The following is a 22,602-nucleotide window of genomic DNA, read 5'->3' as shown; positions in this document are numbered from 1 at the left end:
ATCCCCCTCCTCAACCCCTTTAATGCTGATAAACTGCTTCATGTTATCTTGCTGTTTATTGAAGGAAATCATAGACTTAATCCCCTGCCAAGCTGATCTCAGGTCTCGATTGAAGTACTTGTTCTCAATCTTATCCTTATACTTGGCCTTTGCTTTCGCAATACTTATTGCCCCCCGGCTTGGTGCCTGTATGTTGGAGTTTACCCCGGTAGACGAGAGGGTAGCCTCCCTCCACCTTCGGGTGGGGGGGCGGATCCTGACTGTTGTTTGTGCCTATGGTCCAAACAGCAGCTCAGAGTATCCACCCTTCTTGGACTCCTTGGAGGGGGGGCTGGAGAGTCTCCCTCTGGGGATTCCCTCGTTCTGCTGGGGGACTTCAACGCCCACGTTGGCAGCGACAGTGAGACCTGGAAGGGTGTGATTGGGAGGAACGGCCCCCCCGATCTGAACCCGAGCGGTGTTCTGTTGTTGGACTTCTGTGCTCGTCACAGGTTGTCCATAATGAACACCATGTTCAAGCATAACGGGGTCCATATGTGCACTTGGCACCAGGACACCCTAGGCCGCAGTTCGATGATTGACTTTGTAGTCGTGTCGTCGGACTTGCGGCCGCAGGTCTTGGACACTCGGGCGAAGAGAGGGGCGGAGCTGTCAACTGATCACCACCTGGTGGTGAGTTGGCTCCTGTGGTGGGGGAGGATGCCGGGCAGACCTGGCAGGCCCAAACGTATTGTGAGGGTCTGCTGGGAACGTCTGGCAGAGTCTCCTTCAGAGAGAGTTTCAACTCCCACCTCCGGGAGAGCTTCGACCACGTACCGGGGGAGGCGGGGGACATTGGGTCCGAGTGGCATCTCAGGAGGGAGAAGCAGTGCTACTTCCGGTAAGGAAGCAGGGCCGGGAGACTCGGGTGTGGGCTCTCCTATCTCTGGGGCTGAGGTTGCCGAGGTGGTTAAAAAGCTCCTCGGTGGCAGGGCCCCGGGGGTGGATGAGATCCGGCCCGAGTTCCTCAAGGTCCTGGATGTTGTGGGGCTCTCATGGTTGACACGACTCTGCAGCATCGCGTGGACATTGGCCCCCTGATAAGGGCCGTCCATTCCCTGTATGACCGGTGTCAGAGCTTGGTCCGCATTGCCGGTAATAAGTCAGACTTGTTTCCAGTGAGGGTTGGACTCCGCCAGGGCTGCCCTTTGTCACCGATCCTGTTCATGATCTTTATGGACAGGATTTCTAGGCGCAGCCAGGGTGTGGAGGGGGTCCGGTTTGGTGACCTCAGGATTGGGTCACTGCTTTTTGCAGATGATGTGGTCCTGTTGGCTTCATCAGACCGTGACCTCCAACTCTCGCTGGATCGGTTCGCAGCCGAGTGTGAAGCGGCCGGGATGAGAATCAGCACCTCCAAACTGGGGCGCCGAAAAGGGGGGGTAAAGGAGACGGATTCTAGGGGCCCATGATTGAGGGGGGCCCAGAGAGGCCCCTAATGATGATGAAATTATAATACAGAAAGAATAATGACACTAAGTTATTAACTAACATATAATCACATATGTTTTATTTTCAATGTCCTGGTAACAATAACTTTATTTGTCTTGGAAACATCAACGCCTGCAGCCCCCCCCCCCCTCTATTTATGTAAAATGGTTCAGTCCGACTGGATCAGCTGCAGGTAGCGCACCGGGCAAGGAGGAGGAGACGGCAATGTGCCTCAAAAATCAGGCAGCCAAAAAAGAAAAGAAAAGAAATTAAGAGAGGAGAAGGAGTTGAAGGGTCGACAATATGTCACCCAGTATTTAAAAAAAAGGTGGGTTTGTTAGTTGTGGCGGAAAGTTATGGAATATTAACTTTGTCCCTATCTGTGGTCTATAAGCTAGCTCACTTTTCTCACCATGTTAGCTCAAGAAAACTCTGGATTTTTATATTTTACTGCTATATTAATTAAATAATCAATCCAGTCAAACATTTATCAAGCTGTTCTTATTCAATAATAGTTGATCTCCCCTCTGTCAAAATGATGCCTCATTCTGAATAGAGTCAAGTGCACCAGCAGCTGTCTGTCAGCCCCCAGCTTCCCCTGCCCCTGAACCAGCCCCAGTGCCCCCACATGAGGAAGGAGGTGAGCAGCTGTGTGTTAAAATAATAACAAAAATAATAATAATAATAATAATAATAAATTTTACTAAAGTTTCAAAACAATACAAAGGTGAATCTGTTATGGGAAAGATTAATTAAAATGAATGAAATAAAAGTCATTTTGAACAATTTTAATAGTTTAAAAAGCATAAACCCTAAAAAAACTGAAATAGAAGACGTGCAGTAAGAACAGAGGAGAACATCTGTGGTGTGTGCAGCAGACTGGGGTGACTGCTCTCAGTCCAATCAGAGAAGTTTACATGTTGGTGACTATGCTATTACAAATAGTTATATTATAGGAAATACTATATAATTGATGTATGTCATGTACACTCTACAGAGCCAGGTCCAGGACCCTCTTCTGGTAATGATAGTCAGAAATACCATTAAAATGCATAATTGTATGTAAAATAGCATCAAAAAATTTTGCCGCTGTGTTAGGGGGCCCTGAAAAGATTCTTTTCATGGGGCCCAAAATCCCTAGCGGCGCCCCTGCCTCCAAATCCGAGGCCATGGTCCTCAACCGGAAAAGGGTGGAGTGCACTCTCCGGGTCGGGGATGAGATTCTGCCTCAAGTGGAGGAGTTCAAGTACCTCGGGGTCTTGTTCACGAGTGAGGGAAGGATGGAGCGTGAGATCGACAGGCGGATCGGTGTGGCGTCTGCAGTAATGCGGACTCTGCACAGATCCGTCGTGGTGAAGAGAGAGCTGAGCCGAAAGGCAAAGCTCTCGATTTACCAGTCGATCTTCGTTCCTACCCTCACCTCTGGTCATGAGCTTTGGGTCGTGACCCAAAGAACAAGATTGCGGGTACAAGCGGCCGAAATGAGCTTCCTCCGTAGGCTGGCTGGGCTCTCCCTTAGAGATAGGGTGGGAAGCTCAGTCATCCGGAGGGAGCTCGGAGTAGACCCGCTGCTCCTCCGCGTTGAGAGGAGCCAGATGAGGTGGTTCGGGCATCTAATTAGGATGCCTCCCGGACGCCTCCCTGGTGAGGTGTTCAGGGCACGTCCCACCGGTAGGAGACCCCGGGGAAGACCCAGGACACGCTGGAGAGACTATGTCTCTCGGCTGGCCTGGGAACGCCTCGGGATCCCCCGGGAAGAGCTGGACGAAGTCGCTGGGGAGAGGGAAGTCTGGGCTTCCTGCTCAGGCTGCTGCCCCCGAGACCCGACCAGGATAAGAGGAAGAAGATGGATGGATGGATGGTTGAAATGCTTTTTACACATTTTTGAGAAATACATTTATGACCTATTTAATGTGTCATAAATGAAAATGGCTGAATTCACTTTACACAAACTTTAATTACCATGGCAACGACTGTGTGTGTGTGCAGCTGGCACCAATGTAACATCCGAGGTGTAGGGGCTTTTAACGTCACCCTTCTGTTGACAAAAACTCAGGAACATATACTCTTTTGGAGAGGACCAACACACTCCGTTTATTTAACTTCTTCACACATTAAAACCAACCCAACAACAACGTCGCCCCTTGATGACGTCAGCCCTGCACCCCACTCTCCAGGCATGACCCCTCGACATATGCTACATCAAACTCTGACATGTTTCTCCCCTTACAGTAAGAAATGTCCCCATTTCTATGAACAGAAAGGAATGGCAAACAGTACAACAAAACAAACAAAAAAACTAGGACAGTTGCACAGACATAGAAGGCACAGGAGGAAAAGTGCACATGTCAATAATCAATAAACACAACTGTAAACCACAGTCTGGGTAACCCACAACCAACAGACAATATCTAACAATAATAATAATGATAATAATAATAACAAGAAAAAAAGAAAAAAAAATATAGCAGCAAATCCCACAGGAAAGCATAACAATAACAATGTTGTGTTAACAACAACACAACAGACATGCTACTTCCAACAAAACAATATAGGCCAAAACTCATTAACTGTCAAGGGCAGTGCATGTTGGAATAGTCTAATATATCTAATAGACACATTTAATGTGAAGGTATTAACGTTGCTAACACCAAAAAGAATGGCCACATCTTTTTCAAGCTTTAACTAAATGTAATCTGGGCTATTTTCTACATTGGATATCATGTGAGGGAGGTGCAGCTTCCCTGATAAGACTATGTGCTGGATTTATTCAAGAACTCAGTTTTTAGTCTATATTTTCACCTCCACATCCACAGCCTCATACATCAGTCTGATGACTCAGTGGTTCTGTATAAATGAACATAATAACCATAATACACACATCAGACATCTGGATAAAATATACAACACACACGTAGAAGTTGTAGATAAATAATGTGAATCTGCATTAAACATCTGAGGCTGAAACAGTGGATCAATATCAGTGGCTCTACATCGCCCTCTAAAGGCCAGTAGTGTACATGCACTGCATTAATACAAGAGGCTGCTGCTCTGTATGTGATGTGGCTCCTCTTTACTTCATGAGCAGATTAATTAATACAGCCTTTAATAAATACTAAAGATAACATCCAGACCATTTACAGCTAGTAAGTGAAGAACAGTTGCTACTAACAGACACCTAACATGAACCTGAGCCCCTTTAGGTCGGCTGAAACTCAAACTATTCACCAGAAAATAGCAGCAGTAACTCATTCTTCACTCATTCACTGGAGCACTTCACACCAGATGACAGAAGAGAAAGTCCAGCTGAGCATCTGATGTGTGGCAGACTTCAGTCTAACTGAGTTCTGATTGGCCCAAAGTCTGTAAGGCAGAGTCCAGGTGAGGAGAGAGTGAGGGGGAAGGCCTTCTTCACTTATCAGTTTTATATGTTCTGACCAATAATATCCCGTCTCTGCGTTCCCCTGGGCAGAGGGACGAGGCAGCACTGGGTTTGGGGTTAGTGACAGTCGGGTATCCGTCCTCACTGCTCAGAGCTCACATCCTCACAGGCTTCCTCTACCTGCCCACATAGAGTCAGTCCTTATCCTCACCATCAGATATACACATAGTGTTCCTCACACTGCTTACAAGGTTTTTACCTTCAGTTTTCAGTTTTCTCATTCTTCAGATTCACTGTCACAATCCTTCAATCTGACTCCAACAACCCTTCAATCTGACTCACACAACCCTTCAATCTGACTCCAACAACCCTTCAATCTGACTCACACAACCCTTCAATCTGACTCACACAACCCTTCAATCTGATTCACACAACCCTTCAATCTGACTCACACAACCCTTCAATCTGACTCACACAACCCTTCAATCTGACTCACACAACCCTTCAATCTGACTCCAACAACCCTTCAATCTGACTCCAACAACCCTTCAATCTGACTCCAACAACCCTTCAATCTGACTCACACAACCCTTCAATCTGACTCACACAACCCTTCAATCTGACTCACACAACCCTTCAATCTGACTCACACAACCCTTCAATCTGACTCACACAACTCTTCAATCTGACTCACACAACCCTTCAATCTGACTCACACAACCCTTCAATCTGACTCTCACAACCCTTCAATCTGACTCACACAACCCTTCAATCTGACTCACACAACCCTTCAATCTGACTCCAACAACCCTTCAATCTGACTCACACAACCCTTCAATCTGACTCCAACAACCCTTCAATCTGACTCCAACAACCCTTCAATCTGACTCCAACAACCCTTCAATCTGACTCACACAACCCGTCAATCTGACTCACACAACCCTTCAATCTGACTCACACAACCCTTCAATCTGACTCACACAACCCTTCAATCTGACTCCAACAACCCTTCAATCTGACTCACACAACCCTTCAATCTGACTCACACAACCCTTCAATCTGACTCACACAACCCTTCAATCTGACTCACACAACCCTTCAATCTGACTCCAACAACCCTTCAATCTGACTCACACAACCCTTCAATCTGACTCACACAACCCTTCAATCTGACTCACACAACCCTTCAATCTGACTCACACAACCATTCAATCTGACTCCAACAACCCTTCAATCTGACTCTCACAACCCTTCAATCTGACTCAAACAACCCTTCAATCTGACTCCAACAACCCTTCAATCTGACTCACACAACCCTTCAATCTGACTCACACAACCCTTCAATCTGACTCTCACAACCCTTCCAGCTTTCAGACCGATCTTATTTCTCTTAACCCAACCGGTCGAGGCAGACGGCCACTATTAGGAATAGATTAGCCTCACCATGGGACAGCCATAAAATGTAGGAGAGGTTATTAATCATGATGAATAATTATCATAAATAATTATTAATAAGAAATTAAAGAATAATCAATCCTAATTATTAATTTGAAGTAATAACCAAACTATCAAATTAGCCTCAATCTAGAAGTTGGAGACGAGATAAACTGACTGAGTGATACCAAAGTATATCATATAATTATAATGTAGTATAATAAGTTGTAATAATCAAGGCAGGATGATATGAAGCTTCTTTAATTAGCAGATCTCATCTTAAGCTGGAAACAGACTTTGAGTTAAAGTGTTGGAGGAGAGCAGAGATCAAAGAGAGACAGGCTGAGAACTGAAAGGGTGATGAAAACCACTCGACATGTGTAACCTTTCCTAAAAGCACGTATGTGATGTGCTGTGGTTAGAGCTGCTGCTCTGCTGTCACTGTGTATGTTCCAGTTTGAACTTTGTCAGTTAGAGTTGTTGCATAGAAAGGAAGGAGCTGCTCAGACTCTCACAGGCTTTGTGCTCACTTCCTGTATTATTTGGTTCTATCCTTTATTATTATTCACATCTTCTCTTAAATCCTTTTTATGTTTTATCTGTTTATATATAATCAATGAAAACATCCCATAAACATTTCTTTACCTGATATAACCCACAGAGTAAAACATGGAAATAAAATGCAGCTTTTAAATGTTTGTGCAGCTGATGTTTATAAATGCAAACGTTGTGTTAATTAAACTAATTCAAAAATCATTATTCAAACTATAAAATCTTCTCTTGGACCATAAAACACTGCAAATGTGTTTTTTCCCTTAAGATGAATCAAACATTAATCAATGACTGACTGATTGATTGACTGATGGGGAGTTTATGAATGTAAATTAGTGTAGAGACTGATTATGAGTCAGAATATGAACAGTTTATAAGGGTTAAATGTGTATTATGTGCTAATTTCTGAGGCCAAAACTAGTGAAGACTTTCCTCAGCAGTTGTTGTTTGAGAGGAGATGAACTCTGATGACAGGTTCAGGTTTTATTAATAAATTTGACTCTTTTGAGATTTTGTTGTTTCCTTTTTGTGTTGAACTAAACAAAGTAGATCAAACTCAAAACTAATGTCTGATTCTGATGAAATGACTTTAGTGTGGAGTTATTTCAGAGATCATTGTGGTTTTACTGTTTTTGTGGAAGTTTAACAACAAATGTGTCCATAGCAACCAAACAAGGTTAATTCAAAAGTAAATTAAATGTTAGTCTCTGGCGCCCTCAGCTGGTCAGAAAAGGTACTACATAGACCAGGAGCAGCAGAACAGAAGGCCTGATCAAACATGCTGCTGAGTCTAGTCCTGAGGAGGAGGAGGAGGAGGAGGAGAAGGAGGAAGAGGAGGAGGAGGAGGGGGAGGAGGAGGAGGAGGAGAAGGAGGAAGAAGAGGAGGTGGAGGTGATAGAGTCTGTGGAGCAGAGGTGTTGAGGTTAGTGGGGGGGGGACAACAATTTAAGAACAAACCAAAACAAATAAAACCGGATTAAGTTTTTGTTCGTCTCTCTAATGGCTGATGGGACAAAGCTGTTTTATATCGCTCTGTTTTGTTTTGTATCTGCTGATGGGAGGAGCTGATGTGGGTTTGAGCCATCTAGCAGGATAAAACCAGCCGTCCTCTGTAACTGCTGCTATACAGGGATTCTGATTCTGCTGAGGTTCTCCTATCAGCTACTAGAACATCTCACTATTAGATTTAGGGAGTTCTTGTTTTTTAGGGAAAGGTTGCTAAACCAAGAAGCAGAAGGATAAAATAGATTCGATAAAAGAGGGTCAGTAAAGGGGGCGTGTGTGCTTTTGGATGAATATAAGCGACTGTAATAAATAGCTGGTGGGTGTGATGCAGTATGATCAGCACTGGTCTGAACATACTGTAGTCTCTGAAGACTCTTACTGGGATCCCAGTGAGAAGTGCACTGCAGTAATCCAGTCTGTTGTAGAAACTGTCTGAAAACATCAAACATACATAAACAATACTCAAAACACTGCTGGGTTAAAGATGAAACAATGATTGTCCATTGTCCATCCATATCAAGTCTGACAGAGACTCAAAGAAAACACAGCTCACAGCATCATAATGAACATATCCTGAAGAATATTACATCCACTCTGGATAATGATGTTTTCTGTAGTGACCACTAGATGGAGCCACAGCTGATGTGGACTGAAGTAAACATAAAGTAGAGCTTCATTAAACTTCACCAACTTTTCACTCTAAAGAATGACTTCACAGTTTTTAGTAGTGAGTAACAGTCAGTGCGTGTGTGTGTGTGTTTGTGTGGTGCGTGGGTGGTGGGCGTGTCACTGTGCGGTGTACTCTGATTCTCTGATTACAGGTAATTATGCTCACCTGTGCTCAGCTCTGGTTTTGGTGAGTCGGGAGGGAAACTTTCTGTTGACTGCTTAACATCACATTATGGACCTTTTATTAGCATCTTTACTTTGCACTAGCACATGTATTAGCATCTTTACTTTGCACTAGCACATGTATAAGCATCTGTTAAACAGCAATAAATTGAGTGAAAGGATTGAATGTGGATGAATTTGTGGGCGTGTCAATAGTTAGTTAGAAGATAACAGAGCCAGTGTTTATGGCTGTAGAGTCACAATGTGCCGTCACTTTGATTTACTGACTGTCAAGTTTTATTATTTACATTACTAAGAAACCTGCTAAGTGTGAAATGAGTCAGAACAGTTAATTAGAGAGATATGCAAATAACAGACAGACGTCATTTATAGATAGATGAGTATTCAAACACATCAAACCAATAGTAAAAAACCCACAAAAACAGATGTTGCACTGCATTAGTGCAATAAAGGCAGATTTCAGTGTTTTTGTATTACTTTATATCATGCAGCAGCCGGAATAGATGGAATAACAGTGAGTTAACCCTAACCCAGTGCAGTTAGAAAGGCTTTAAACTAGCGATTGAGACCATAAACACATTTTGAAAACGTTTACTGAGGTTAGAAATCAAGTGAGAAGTTGGTGAATTCTCCATTGACTTGTATAGAGACGGTCGCCCCCTGGTGGCCTTTTGATAGAATGCAGCTCTAAGTCACTTCCCCGTTGGACCGGAGCTCCCTGCCTGGTTAAAACATAATAATACATTAATCTGAAAGTGTGTGTGTGTGTGTGGGGGGGGGGGGGGTTCTGCGGGTTATTGAACAGGAAGTAAACAGACTGATCTTTGCTTTGTAGTAGAAACGTTCCCTGATCCCGAGTCAGTCTCTATACTGTTAATGTCCTGCTCTGGTTTATGAATAAAGTTAAAAAAAACAGAATCCAAACCGCCGGAAGTGACGCTGTTTCCGCGGTAACGTTCCGGTGTTTACCGTCTCCATGGTAACCGGGTCTCCGCGCTGTTTACAGGCTATGATGATTTTCAGTTTTTAATGATAAAATAAAAGTGAAGATGCTACTGAGACAGAGAGGAACCACGGTGAGGTTACATTACATCATCTTCATCTTCATCTTCATCACCTTTAAGTTACTAATAAGACTTTTAATAAGTACATTTACTCACTACAGCTTTAAATATTTGCTGCTGGAGGTGGCGCTAGTTTACACTACTTTATATACAGTTATCTAGTTTATACTACTTTATATACAGTTAGCTAGTTTACACTACTTTATATACAGTTAGCTAGTTTATACTACTTTATATACAGTTAGCTAGTTTATATTACTTTATATACAGTTAGCTAGTTTACATTACTTTATATACAGTTAGCTAGTTTATACTACTTTATATACAGTTAGCTAGTTTATATTACTTTATATACAGTTAGCTAGTTTACATTACTTTATATACAGTTAGCTAGTTTATACTACTTTATATACAGTTAGCTAGTTTATACTACTTTATATACAGTTAGCTAGTTTACTACTTTATATACAGTTAGCTAGTTTATACTACTTTATATACAGTTAGCTAGTTTATACTACTTTATATACAGTTAGCTAGTTTATACTACTTTATATACAGTTAGCTAGTTTATACTACTTTATATACGGTTAGCTAGTTTACACTACTTTATATACAGTTAGCTAGTTTATACTACTTTATATACAGTTAGCTAGTTTATACTACTTTATATACAGTTAGCTAGTTTATACTACTTTATATACAGTTAGCTAGAAATGAAAGCATGTGAGAAGTTTAGAGCTGTTAACAACTCATAGACATCTGAAATGTGAGCCGACTACACACTGCTGTCTGGTTTCATCTTTAACAATGTGTTGTATTTTAAAAGCTTCTTATATTATAGAGTACTAGTACCTCTAACTGTACTACAGTAAAGTACAAGTACCTCTAACTGTACTACAGTAAAGTACTAGTACCTCTAACTGTACTACAGTAAAGTACAAGTACCTCAAACTCTACTACAGTAAAGTACAAGTACCTCAAACTGTACTGCAGTAAAGTACTAGTACCTCAAACTGTACTACAGTAAAGTACTAGTACCTCTAAATGTACTACAGTAAAGAACTAGTACCTCTAACAGTACTACAGTAAAGTACTAGTACCTCTAACTGTACTACAGTAAAGTACTAGTACCTCTAACTGTACTACAGTAAAGTACTAGTACCTCTAACAGTACTGTAGTAAAGTATAAATGTGAACAGAGAGCAAAGCTGCAGTCGGATCATCACATCCTGGACAGACAGAGACAGGACTCGGAGCGGGACAAAGTGGTCCAGTTCTGCAGGAACCAGCAGACCTGTGACATCAAGAACTCGTGGCTGCAGAGTTCAGAGCGTCTCTTCCTGAGAGGGACCGTGGACAGACACATCAGAGCCGCCGTCAGCCAGCATGAGCTCAGCCTGGAGGACCGGAGGGACAGGTGAGTGTGGACAGGAGGGACAGGTGAGTGTGGACAGGAGGGACAGGTGAGGGAGGACAGGAGGGACAGGTGAGTGTGGACAGGAGGGATAGGAGGGACAGGTGAGGGAGGACAGGAGGGACAGGTGAGGGAGGACAGGAGGGACAGGTGAGGGAGGACAGGAGGGACAGGTGTTTGTGGACAGGAGGGACAGGTGAGTGTGGACAGGAGGGACAGGTGAGGGAGGACAGGAGGGACAGGTGTTTGTGGACAGGAGGGACAGGTGAGTGAGGACAGGAGGGACAGGTGAGGGAGGACAGGAGGGACAGGTGAGGGAGGACAGGAGGGACAGGTGAGGGAGGACAGGAGGGACAGGAGGGACAGGTGTGTGTGGACAGGAGGGACAGGTGAGGGAGGACCGGAGGGACAGGTGAGTGTGGACAGGAGGGACAGGTGAGGGAGGACAGGAGGGACAGGTGAGGGAGGACAGGAGGGACAGGAGAGGGAGGACAGGAGGGACAGGAGGGACAGGTGTGTGTGGACAGGAGGGACAGGTGTGTGTGGACAGGAGGGACAGGTGAGGGAGGACCGGAGGGACAGGTGAGTGAGGACAGGAGGGACAGGTGAGGGAGGACAGGAGGGACAGGTGAGTGAGGACAGGAGGGACAGGATGGACAGGTGAGGGAGGGACAGGTGAGGGTGGACAGGAGGGAGGGACAGGTGAGGGTGGACAGGAGGGACAGGTGAGGGTGGACCGGAGGGACAGGTGAGGGTGGACAGGAGGGACAGGTGAGGGAGGACCGGAGGGACAGGTGAGTGTGGACAGGAGGGACAGGTGAGGGAGGACAGGAGGGACAGGTGAGTGTGGACAGGAGGGACAGGTGAGTGTGGACAGGAGGGACAGGAGGGACAGGTGAGGGAGGACAGGAGGGACAGGTGAGGGTGGACAGGAGGGACAGGTGTTTGTGGACAGGAGGGACAGGTGAGTGTGGACAGGAGGGACAGGTGAGGGTGGACAGTCCCTCATCCTTTAATACTCAACTATTTAACAAACAGTCCAGGACACACTTAGACAGGTTAACACAGGGGGACAGATGCAGGGGACAGACACCTGTGATGTCACCTGTGATGTCCTCCCTTGTGATGTCCCCTGTGATGTCCCCCCCCCCCCCCGTGATGTCCCCCCTCTGACGTCACCTGTGGTGTCCCCCCCTGTGATGTCCCCCCCTGTGATGTCCCCCCTGTGATGTCCCTCCTGTGATGTCCCCCCTGTAATGTCCCCCCTGTGATGCCCCCCCTGTCCTCAGGCTTCGTGGTGTCCTGGAGACAGAGGGGCAGCAGCTGCTGCAGGAGATGGAGGAGAAGAAGGAGACAGCGGTGGAGAGACAAGCCAAGATGAGACAACGAGCCAGAAGTCTGAGAGACAGACGAGAGACTGAAAGACAGCAGCTGGTGTCAGAGAGGCTGGATCAGCTGTTCAGGTAGACGACTCTGTCCTCTCAGACTCTGTCCTCATAGACTCTGTCCTCTCAGACTCTGTCCTCTCAGACTGTCCTCTCAGACTCTGTCCTCATAGACTCTGTCCTCTCAGACTCTGTCCTCTCAGTCTCTGTCCTCTTAGACTCTGTCCTCTCAGACTCTGTCCTCTTAGACTCTGTCCTCTCAGACTCTGTCCTCACAGACTCTGTCCTCTCAGACTCTGTCCTCATAGACTCTGTCCTCTCAGACTCTGTCCTCTCAGTCTCTGTCCTCTTAGGCTCTGTCCTCTCAGACTCTGTCCTCACAGACTCTGTCCTCTCAGACTGTCCTCTCAGACTCTGTCCTCATAGACTCTGTCCTCTCAGACTCTGTCCTCTCAGTCTCTGTCCTCTTAGACTCTGTCCTCACAGACTCTGTCCTCTCAGACTGTCCTCTCAGACTCTGTCCTCATAGACTCTGTCCTCTCAGACTCTGTCCTCTCAGTCTCTGTCCTCTTAGACTCTGTCCTCACAGACTCTGTCCTCTCAGACCCTGTCCTCTCAGACTGTCCTCTCAGACTGTCCTCATAGACCCTGTCCTCTCAGACTCTGTCCTCTTAGACCCTGTCCTCTCAGGCTGTCCTCTCAGACTCTGTCCTGTCCTCTCAGACTCTGTCCTCTCAGGCTGTCCTCTCAGACTCTGTCCTGTCCTCTCAGACTCTGTCCTCTCAGACTGTCCTCTCAGAGTGTCCTCTTAGACTCTGTCCTCTCAGACTCTGTCCTCTAGACTGTCCTCTCATATGTCCTGCTGTGTCTCAGGGAGCAGTGTGAGGAGGTGCGCAGCGTGCAGAGCAGACAGAAGCAGCAGCAGGTGTGCGAGGAGCGAGCGGAGCAGCTGAGGAGCAGAGAGGAGCAGCAGCAGCAGCAGCAGCAGGAGGAGCAGCTGTTCCATGAGCTGTGGGAGGCTGACAGAAGAGCCAAGGAGGAGCGAGAGACACGGGACGGACAGAGACGCCGGCAGAGAGACGCGGAGCAGCTGGAGGCTCTGAACGCTCAGACGCGGGCGGCCGAGAGACAGAGACAGGAGGACAGACGGCTGAGAGAGGAGGAGGCGCAGCTGCTGGTCTGCTCCTTCATTTATCACTCCTTCATATATCACTCCTTCATATATCACTCCTTGTGATCTCTCTCTCTCTCTCTCTCTCGTTCTCTCTCTCTCTCTCTCTGTCTCTCTCTCTCTCTCTCTCTCTCTCTCTCTCTCTCTCTCTCTCTGTGTCTCTCTCTCTCTCTCTCTCTCTCTCTCTCTCTCTCTGTCTCCCTCTCTCTCTCTCTCTCTCTCTCTGTCTCTCTCTCTCTCTCTCTCTGCAGCTGCAGCAGCAGCAGCTGGATGAGCTGCAGCAGCAGCGGGAGCAGCAGCAGCAGCGCAGGGCGCAGCAGAGCAGACGGCAGCAGCTGGATCAGGGTCTGCGGCTGAAGATGAAGCGAGTGTGCAGAGAGCAGCAGGAGGAGCTGCAGCTGGACATCAGCATCCTGCAGCAGCTGCTCCAAGAGGAGAGCGATGAGAGACAGGAAGCTGCTCAGAGGAAGGTAACAACCAGCTGTCACCACTAGATGGAGCCAGAGGTACTAGTACTTCACTGTAGTACTGTTAGAGGTACTAGTACTTCACTGTAGTACAGTTAGAGGTACTAGTACTTCACTGTAGTACAGTTAGAGGTACTAGTACTGTACTGTAGTACAGTTAGAGGTACTAGTACTCTACTGTAGTACAGTTAGAGGTACTAGTACTGTACTGTAGTACTGTTAGAGGTACTAGTACTTTACTGTAGTACTGTTAGAGGTACTAGTACTGTACTGTAGTACAGTTAGAGGTACTAGTACTTTACTGTAGTAGTGTTAGAGGTACTAGTACTTTACTGTAGTACTGTTAGAGGTACTAGTACTCTACTGTACTATAGTTAGAGGTACTAGTACTTTACTGTAGTACAGTTAGAGGTACTAGTACTCTACTGTAGTACTGTTTGAGGTACTAGTACTCTACTGTAGTACAGTTAGAGGTACTTATACTCTACTGTAGTACAGTTAGAGGTACTAGTACTCTACTGTAGTACAGTTAGAGGTACTAGTACTCTACTGTAGTACTGTTAGAGGTACTAGTACTTTACTGTAGTACAGTTAGAGGTACTAGTACTCTACTGTAGTACTGTTAGAGGTACTAGTATTTTACTGTAGTACAGTTAGAGGTACTAGTACTCTACTGTAGTACTGTTAGAGGTACTAGTACTTTACTGTAGTACAGTTAGAGGTACTAGTACTCTACTGTAGTACAGTTAGAGGTACTAGTACTATACTGTAGTACTGTTAGAGGTACTAGTACTTTACTGTAGTACAGTTAGAGGTACTAGTACTCTACTGTAGTACAGTTAGAGGTACTAGTACTTTACTGTAGTACTGTTTGAGGTACTAGTACTCTACTGTAGTACTGTTAGAGGTACTAGTACTCTACTGTAGTACTGTTTGAGGTACTAGTACTCTACTGTAGTACAGTTAGAGGTACTAGTACTTTACTGTAGTACAGTTAGAGGTACTAGTACTCTACTGTAGTACAGTTAGAGGTACTAGTACTTTACTGTAGTACTGTTTGAGGTACTAGTACTCTACTGTAGTACAGTTAGAGGTACTAGTACTATACTGTAGTACAGTTAGAGGTACTAGTACTTTACTGTAGTACAGTTAGAGGTACTAGTACTCTACTGTAGTACAGTTAGAGGTACTTATACTCTACTGTAGTACAGTTAGAGGTACTAGTACTCTACTGTAGTACAGTTAGAGGTACTAGTACTATACTGTAGTACAGTTAGAGGTACTAGTACTTTACTGTAGTACAGTTAGAGGTACTAGTACTCTACTGTAGTACAGTTAGAGGTACTTATACTCTACTGTAGTACAGTTAGAGGTACTAGTACTCTACTGTAGTACAGTTAGAGGTACTAGTACTATACTGTAGTACAGTTAGAGGTACTAGTACTTTACTGTAGTACTGTACCTGGATGGTTGTGCAGGTGGAGCTGCAGGCGGAGCAGCAGAGGTATCGGCAGTACCTGTCGGAGCAGCTGCAGCAGGAGAGGAGGGTGGAGGAGCAGATGGAGCAGCTGATGGAGGAGAAGCTGAAGGAGACGTGGAGGAAGAGAGAAGAGCAGAGCCGACGGCAGCGAGACGCCAGAAACCGTCTGATGAGTGAAGTGATGGAAGCTCGACACCTGCAGATCCAACACAAGCGTGAGTCATGTGACTTATTACATCATCAATTCACCCATTAACAGTGATGTCATTAATGTGTGTGTGTGTTTGTGTATGTGTGTGTGTGTGTGTGTGTATGTGTGTGTGTGTGTGTGTGTGTGTTAGTGGATCTGAACGAGCAGAAACAAGCAGAACTCTCTAAAGACAGAGACGAGCTGATCCGGCTCATGGAGGAGACGAAGCTGATGGACGAAGAGGAGAAGAGACGGTGAGTCTAGAGCAGGGGTCGGCAACCTTAGCATCAGCTGTTAGCCATGAAATCAGCTGTTAGCCATGAAATCAGCCGTTAGCCATGAAATCAGCTGTTAGCCATGAAATCAGCTGTTAGCCATGAAGGCACCTGCTCTATGTGTGGCCTGTCTTCTTTAGTTTGATTGACAGCGCCCTCTCCCACCCACATCTCCCACAGCGCTGCGGGCCGCTCTCCCACCCACATCTCCCACAGCGCTGCGGGCCGCTGTCCTACACACATCTCCCACAGCGCTGCGGGCCGCTGTCCCACACACATCTCCCACACGCATCTCCCACAGCGCTGCGGGCCGCTGTCCCACCCACATCTCCCACAGCGCTGCGGGCCGCTGTCCCACACGCATCTGCCACAGCGCTGCGGGCTGCTGTCCCACACGCATCTCCCACACGCATCTCCCACAGCGCTGCGGGCTGCTGTCCCACACACATCTCCCACACACATCTCCCACAACGCTGCGGGCCGCTGTCCAACCCTCATCTCCCACAGCGCTGCGGGCCGCTGTCCTACACACATCTCCCACAGCGCTGCGGGCCGCTGTCCCACACGCATCTCCCACACGCATCTCCCACAGCGCTGCGGGCCGCTGTCCCACCCACATCTCCCACAGCGCTGCGGGCCGCTGTCCCACTCACATCTCCCGCAGCGCTGCGGGCCGCTGTCCCACACGCATCTGCCACAGCGCTGCGGGCTGCTGTCCCACACGCATCTCCCACACGCATCTCCCACAGCGCTGCGGGCTGCTGTCCCACACACATCTCCCACACACATCTCCCACAACGCTGCGGGCCGCTGTCCAACCCTCATCTCCCACAGCGCTGCGGGCCACTGTCCCACCCACATCTCTCACAGCGCTGCGGGCCGCTGTCCCACACACATCTCCCACACGCATCTTCCACAGCGCTGCGGGCCGCTGTCCCACACACATCTCCCACACGCATCTCCCACAGCGCTGCGGGCCGCTGTCCCACACGCATCTCCCACAGCGCTGCGGGCCGCTGTCCAACCCGCATCTCCCGCAGCGCTGCGGGCCGCTGTCCAACCCGCATCTCCCTCAGCGCTGCGGGCCGCTGTCCCACCCACATCTCCCACACACACACACACACACACACACACACACACATACACACACACACACACACACACACACACACACACACACACACGCTCTCTTCACTCCAGAGATTCCAGAGCTTGGATCTTATTTGCAAGCGCAAGGGAGAGTTGTGACGTCTGTAACATCGACTGTAACGATTTGAACTATAGTGTCCTGTGTGTGTGTGTGTGTGTGTGTGTGTGTGTGTGTGTGTGTGTGTGTGTGCAGTCAGCAGCAGGCCTGCTCCGTGTACCGGGCCGATCTTCAGGCTCAGATGAAGCACCATCAGCAGGTGAAGCAGCAGCAGCGAGCCGAGGAGCAGCAGGAGCAGCGTCAGGGTCTGATCCAGCAGCAGCTGTACCAGCAGAGGACGGAGCGGATCCTGTCCGGACCCCCCGCCCGCCGCCCCCCACCCCTTCAGGGCCCGCCTCACATAGAGCCGGCCAATCAGATGCCAGCTCCACAGAGGACCGCCGCAGCCTCACGTAGAGCCGGCCAATCAGCTGCCAGCTCCACAGAGAGGCTTTATGTGTGTGAAGATGAAATAAAGTGACTGACAGAGAGATCACACGTCTGTCCTCATTACTCATCACATCTACCTTTAACCCTCCTGTTGTGTTCCAGTCAAGGAAGGAAGGGAGGAAAGGAGGAAAGGAAAGAAGGCAGGGAGGGAGGAAGGAAGGAAGGAAGGAGAGAGAAAGGAAGGAACGACAGAAGGAAGAAAGGGAGGAAGGTAGGATGGAGGAAAGAAGTAAGTAAGGAAGGAAGGTAGGACAGAGGGAGGGAGGAAAGAAGGTAGGAGGGAGGGAGGACGGAAGGAAAGAAGAAAGGAGGGAGGGAGGACGGAAGGAAAGAAGGAAGGAAGGAATGACGGAGGAAAGAAGTAAGTAAGGAAGGAAGGTAGGAGGGAGGGAGGAAAGAAGGTAAGAGGGAGGAAGGAAGGGAGAAGAAGGAAAGAGAGAAGGAGAGATTAAGCACGGATGGAAGGAAGGAAGGAACAACGGAGGAAAGAAGTAAGGAAGGAAAGAAGGTACGAGGGGGGGGAAGAAGGAGAGAAGAAAGGGAGAAAAAGTAAAAAGAGAAGGAGAGAGGAAGCACAGATGGATGGAAGGAAGGGAGGAAGGAGAGAGAAAGGAAGGAACGACAGAAGGAAGAAGGGGAGGAAGGACGGAAGGAAGGAAGAAAGGGAGAAGAAGGAAAGAAAGAGAAGGAGAGGAAGCACAGAAGGAAGGAAGAAAGGGAGAAGAAGGAAAGAAAGAGAAGGAGAGGAAGCACAGAAGGAAGGAAGAAAGGGAGAAGTAGGAAAGAAAGGGAGAAGGAGAGAGGAAGGAAGGAAGGAACAGTCAAAACAGACCCGGGAGGACGACAGGAAGGTGAAATACACTCAGACATTAAACCTGAAACCTTGTAGTTTATTTTATTTATGGCTCAGTGAGTTAAACATGTTTTAAATGAAGTCATTATTAGTATAAGTCCACTTAAACACACTCTAGCTGATCACATATTTAATATCTATCATTCTTTTGTGGTTACACCATTTGACATTTTGTGGTTACACCATTTGACATGTTCAGGAGCATTCAGTCTTTTGGTATAAAATGGGTCAAATGTCATTTCAAATCTCTCTTATTGATCTTTTTTTAATATATTGATTATATTGAACTGGGCGTAACCTCCATGATGTCTTGCTGCGGAGTTCAGTCTGAATTCAGTCCCTCCCTTCCTTCCTTCCTTCCTTCCTTCCTTCCTTCCCTCCTTCCTTGCTTCTGTCCTTCCTTCCTTCCTTTATTCCTTCCTTCCTCCCTCCCTTCCTTTATTCCTTCCTTCCTTTCCTCCCTTCTTTCTTTCCTCCCCCCTACCTTCTTTCCTCTGTCCTTCTTTCTTTCCTTCCTCCCTTCCTCTTTTCCTTTCTCCCTCCGTCGCTTGCTCCTACCTTCCTTCTTTCCTCGGTCCTCCCTTCCTCCCTCCTTTCCTTCCTTCTTCCTCCCTTCCTTCCTTGACTCTCTTATTGATCTTTTTTTAATATATTGATTATATTGAACTGGGCGTAACCTCCATGATGTCTTGCTGCGGAGTTCAGTCTGAATTTATCTATAACCTTTGTGTCGTCCTCCCTTCCTTCCTTCCTTCCTTCCTTCCTTCCTTCCTTCCTTCCTTTCTTCCCTCCTTCCTTCCTTTCTTCCTTCCTTTCTTTCCTCCCTTCTTTCTTTCCTCCCTCCTACCTTCTTTCCTCTGTCTTTCTTTCTTTCCTTCTTCCCTTCCTTTTTTCCTTTCTCCCTCCCTTGCTCGCTCCTACCTTCCTTCCTCCCTCCTTTCTTTCCTTCCTTCCTTATGTCCTTCCTTCCCTCCTTCCTGCCTTCCGTCCTTCCTTCTGTCCTTCCTTCCTTCTTTCCTTCCTTTACTCCCTTCTTCCTTTACTCTCCCCTACCTTCTTTCCTCTGTCCTTCTTTCTTTCCTTCCTCCCTTCCTCTTTTCTTTTCTCTCTCCCTCGCTCGCTCCTACCTTCCTTCTTTCCTCGGTCCTCCCTTCCTCCTTTCCTTTCCTCCCTCCCTTCCTCCCTCCTTTCCTTCCTTCTTCCTCCCTTCCTTCCTTGACTCTCTTATTGATTTTTTTTTAATATATTGATTATATTGAACTGGGCGTAACCTCCATGATGTCTTGCTGCGGAGTTCAGTCTGAATTCAGTCCCTCCCTTCCTTCCTTCCTCCCTCCCTTCCTTCCTCCCTTCCTTCCTTTATTCCTTCCTTCCTCCCTCCCTCCCTCCCTCACTTCCTTCTTCCCTCCCTTCCTTCTGTCCTTCCTTCCTTCCTCCTTTCCTTCCTACCTTTATTCCTTCCTTCCTCCTTTCCTTCCTACCTTTATTCCTTCCTTCTGTCTGTCCTTCCTTCCTTTATTCCTTCCTCCCTCCCTCCCTCCCTCCCTCCCTTCTGTCCTTCCTTCTTTCCTACCTTCCTTTATTCCTCCCTCCCTCCCTCCCTCCCTTCCTTCCTTCCTTCCTTCCTTCTATAAAACCAACAAAAATACTAAATGTACATTTTAACAAACCGGATGCTGCTTTTAACCCTGTTGTTGTGTTCGAGTCAAGGAAGGAAGGGAGGGAGGGAGGGAGGAAGGAGGGAAGGAAGGGAGTAAAGGAAAGAAGGAAGGAAGGATCCGACAGAAGGAAGAAAGGGGGAAGGACGGAGGAAAGAAGTAAGTAAGGAAAGAAGGTAGGAGGGAGGGAGGAAAGAAGGAAGGGAGGAAAGAAAGAGAGAAGGAGAGAGGAAGGACAGATGGAAGGAAGGAAGGGAGTAAAGGAAAGAAAGAAGGAAGGGAGTAAAGGAACGAAGGAAGGAAGGAAGGGGGATGGAGGAAGGAAAGAAGGAAGGGAGGGAGGAAAGGAAATAAGGGAGGAAGGACAGAGGAAGTAAGTAAGGAAAGAAGGTAGGAGGGAGGGAGGAAAGAGAAGAAGGAAAGAAAGAGAGAAGGAGAGAGGAAGGACTGATGGAAGGAAGGAAGGGAGTAAAGGAAAGAAAGAAGGAAGGGAGTAAAGGACAGATGGAAGGAAGGAAGGGGGATGGAGGAAGGAAAGAAGGAAGGGAGGGAGGAAAGGAAATAAGGGAGGAAGGACAGAGGAAGTAAGGAAGGAAGGAAGGTAGGAGGGAGGGAGGAAAGAAGAAGGAAAGAAAGAGAGAAGGAGAGAGGAAGGACTGATGGAAGGAAGGGAGTAAAGGAAGGAAGGAAGGGGGATGGAGGAAGGAAAGAAGGAAGGGGGATGGAGGAAGGAAAGAAGGAAGGGAGGGAGGAAAGGAAATAAAGGAGGAAGGACGGAGGAAAGAAGTAAGTAAGGAAGGAAGGTAGGAGGGAGGGAGGAAAGAGAAGAAGGAAAGAAAGAGACAAGGAGAGAGGAAGGACAGATGGAAGGAAGGGAGTAAAGGAAAGAAAGAAGGGAGTAAAGGAAAGAAGTAAGGAAGGGGGATGGAGGAAGGAAAGAAGGAAGGGAAGGAGGAAAGGAAATAAAGGAGGAAGGACGGAGGAAAGAAGTAAGTAAGGAAAGAAGGTAGGAGGGAGGGAGGAAAGAAGGAAGGGAGGAAAGGACAGATGGAAGGAAGGAAGGGAGTAAAGGAAAGAAAGAAGGAAGGGAGTAAAGGAAAGAAGAAAGGGGGATGGAGGAAGGAAAGAAGGAAGGGAGGGAGGAAAGGAAATAAGGGAGGAAGGAAGGGGGATGGAGGAAGGAAAGAAGGAAGGGAGGGAGGAAAGGAAATAAGGGAGGAAGGACGGAGGAAGTAAGGAAGGAAGGAAGGTAGGAGGGAGGGAGGAAAGAGAAGAAGGAAAGAAAGAGAGAAGGAGAGAGGAAGGACAGATGGAAGGAAGGAAGGGAGTAAAGGAAAGAAAGAAGGAAGGGAGTAAAGGAAAGAAGGAAGGAAGGAAGGGGGATGGAGGAAGGAAAGAAGGAAGGGAGGGAGGAAAGGAAATAAAGGAGGAAGGACGGAGGAAAGAAGTAAGTAAGGAAGGAAGGTAGGAGGGAGGGAGGAAAGAAGGAAGGGAGGAAAGAAAGAGAGAAGGAGAGAGGAAGGACAGATGGAAGGAAGGGAGTAAAGGAAAGAAGGAAGGAAGGGAGTAAAGGAAAGAAGGAAGGACAGATGGAAGGAAGGGAGTAAAGGAAAGAAGAAAGGGAGGGAGGAAAGGAAATAAGGGAGGAAGGACGGAGGAAAGAAGTAAGTAAGGAAAGAAGGTAGGAGGGAGGGAGGAAAGAGAAGAAGGAAAGAAAGAGAGAAGGAGAGAGGAAGGAAAGAAGGAAGGAAGGAAGCGGGATGGAGGAAGGAAAGAAGGAAGGGAGGGAGGAAAGGAAATAAGGGAGGAAGGACGGAGGAAAGAAGTAAGTAAGGAAGGAAGGTAGGAGGGAGGGAGGAAAGAGAGAAGGAGAGAGGAAGGACAGATGGAAGGAAGGAAGGGAGTAAAGGAAAGAAAGAAGGAAGGGAGTAAAGGAAAGAAGGAAGGAAGGAAGGGGGATGGAGGAAGGAAAGAAGGAAGGGAGGGAGGAAAGGAAATAAGGGAGGAAGGACGGAGGAAAGAAGTAAGTAAGGAAAGAAAGAAGGAAGGGAGTAAAGGAAAGAAGGAAGGAAGGAAGGGAGATGGAGGAAGGAAAGAAGGAAGGGAGGGAGGAAAGGAAATAAGGGAGGAAGGAAGGAAGGTAGGAGGGAGGGAGGAAAGAGAAGAAGGAGAGAGGAAGGACTGATGTATTATTGGTTATTGATGAGTGTGAGTCTCTGAGCTGAGGTTGATCTCAGCGTGTCGGTGTAATGCTGACGGAGAGCAGCTGGTGGCAGTGAGTCAGGGAACGCCTCTTTAAGAAGCTCTTTGTTTT

At 47.1% G+C, this 22,602-nt stretch overlaps 1 protein-coding gene across 1 annotated transcript; it reads left to right on the top strand.

Moving 5' to 3' along the window:
* The first annotated feature begins 1,379 nt into the window (after window positions 1-1,379).
* Window positions 1,380-17,808, top strand: LOC128379952 (cilia- and flagella-associated protein 53-like). Its single transcript, XM_053339590.1, has 9 exons — window positions 1,380-1,421; window positions 2,027-2,110; window positions 10,959-11,176; window positions 12,463-12,636; window positions 13,432-13,735; window positions 13,981-14,199; window positions 15,675-15,891; window positions 16,018-16,120; window positions 17,484-17,808. The coding sequence occupies exons 1-9, from the start codon at window positions 1,380-1,382 to the stop codon at window positions 17,806-17,808; spliced, it is 1,686 nt and encodes a 561-aa protein (XP_053195565.1).
* Window positions 17,809-22,602: the final 4,794 nt, after the last annotated feature.

The sequence above is a fragment of the Scomber japonicus genome, chromosome 19 (assembly GCF_027409825.1).
Source record: "Scomber japonicus isolate fScoJap1 chromosome 19, fScoJap1.pri, whole genome shotgun sequence".
Classification (NCBI taxonomy): domain Eukaryota; kingdom Metazoa; phylum Chordata; class Actinopteri; order Scombriformes; family Scombridae; genus Scomber; species Scomber japonicus.
Note: the sequence above shows the minus strand (reverse complement) of the source record. Positions and strands in the feature narration are given on the sequence as shown.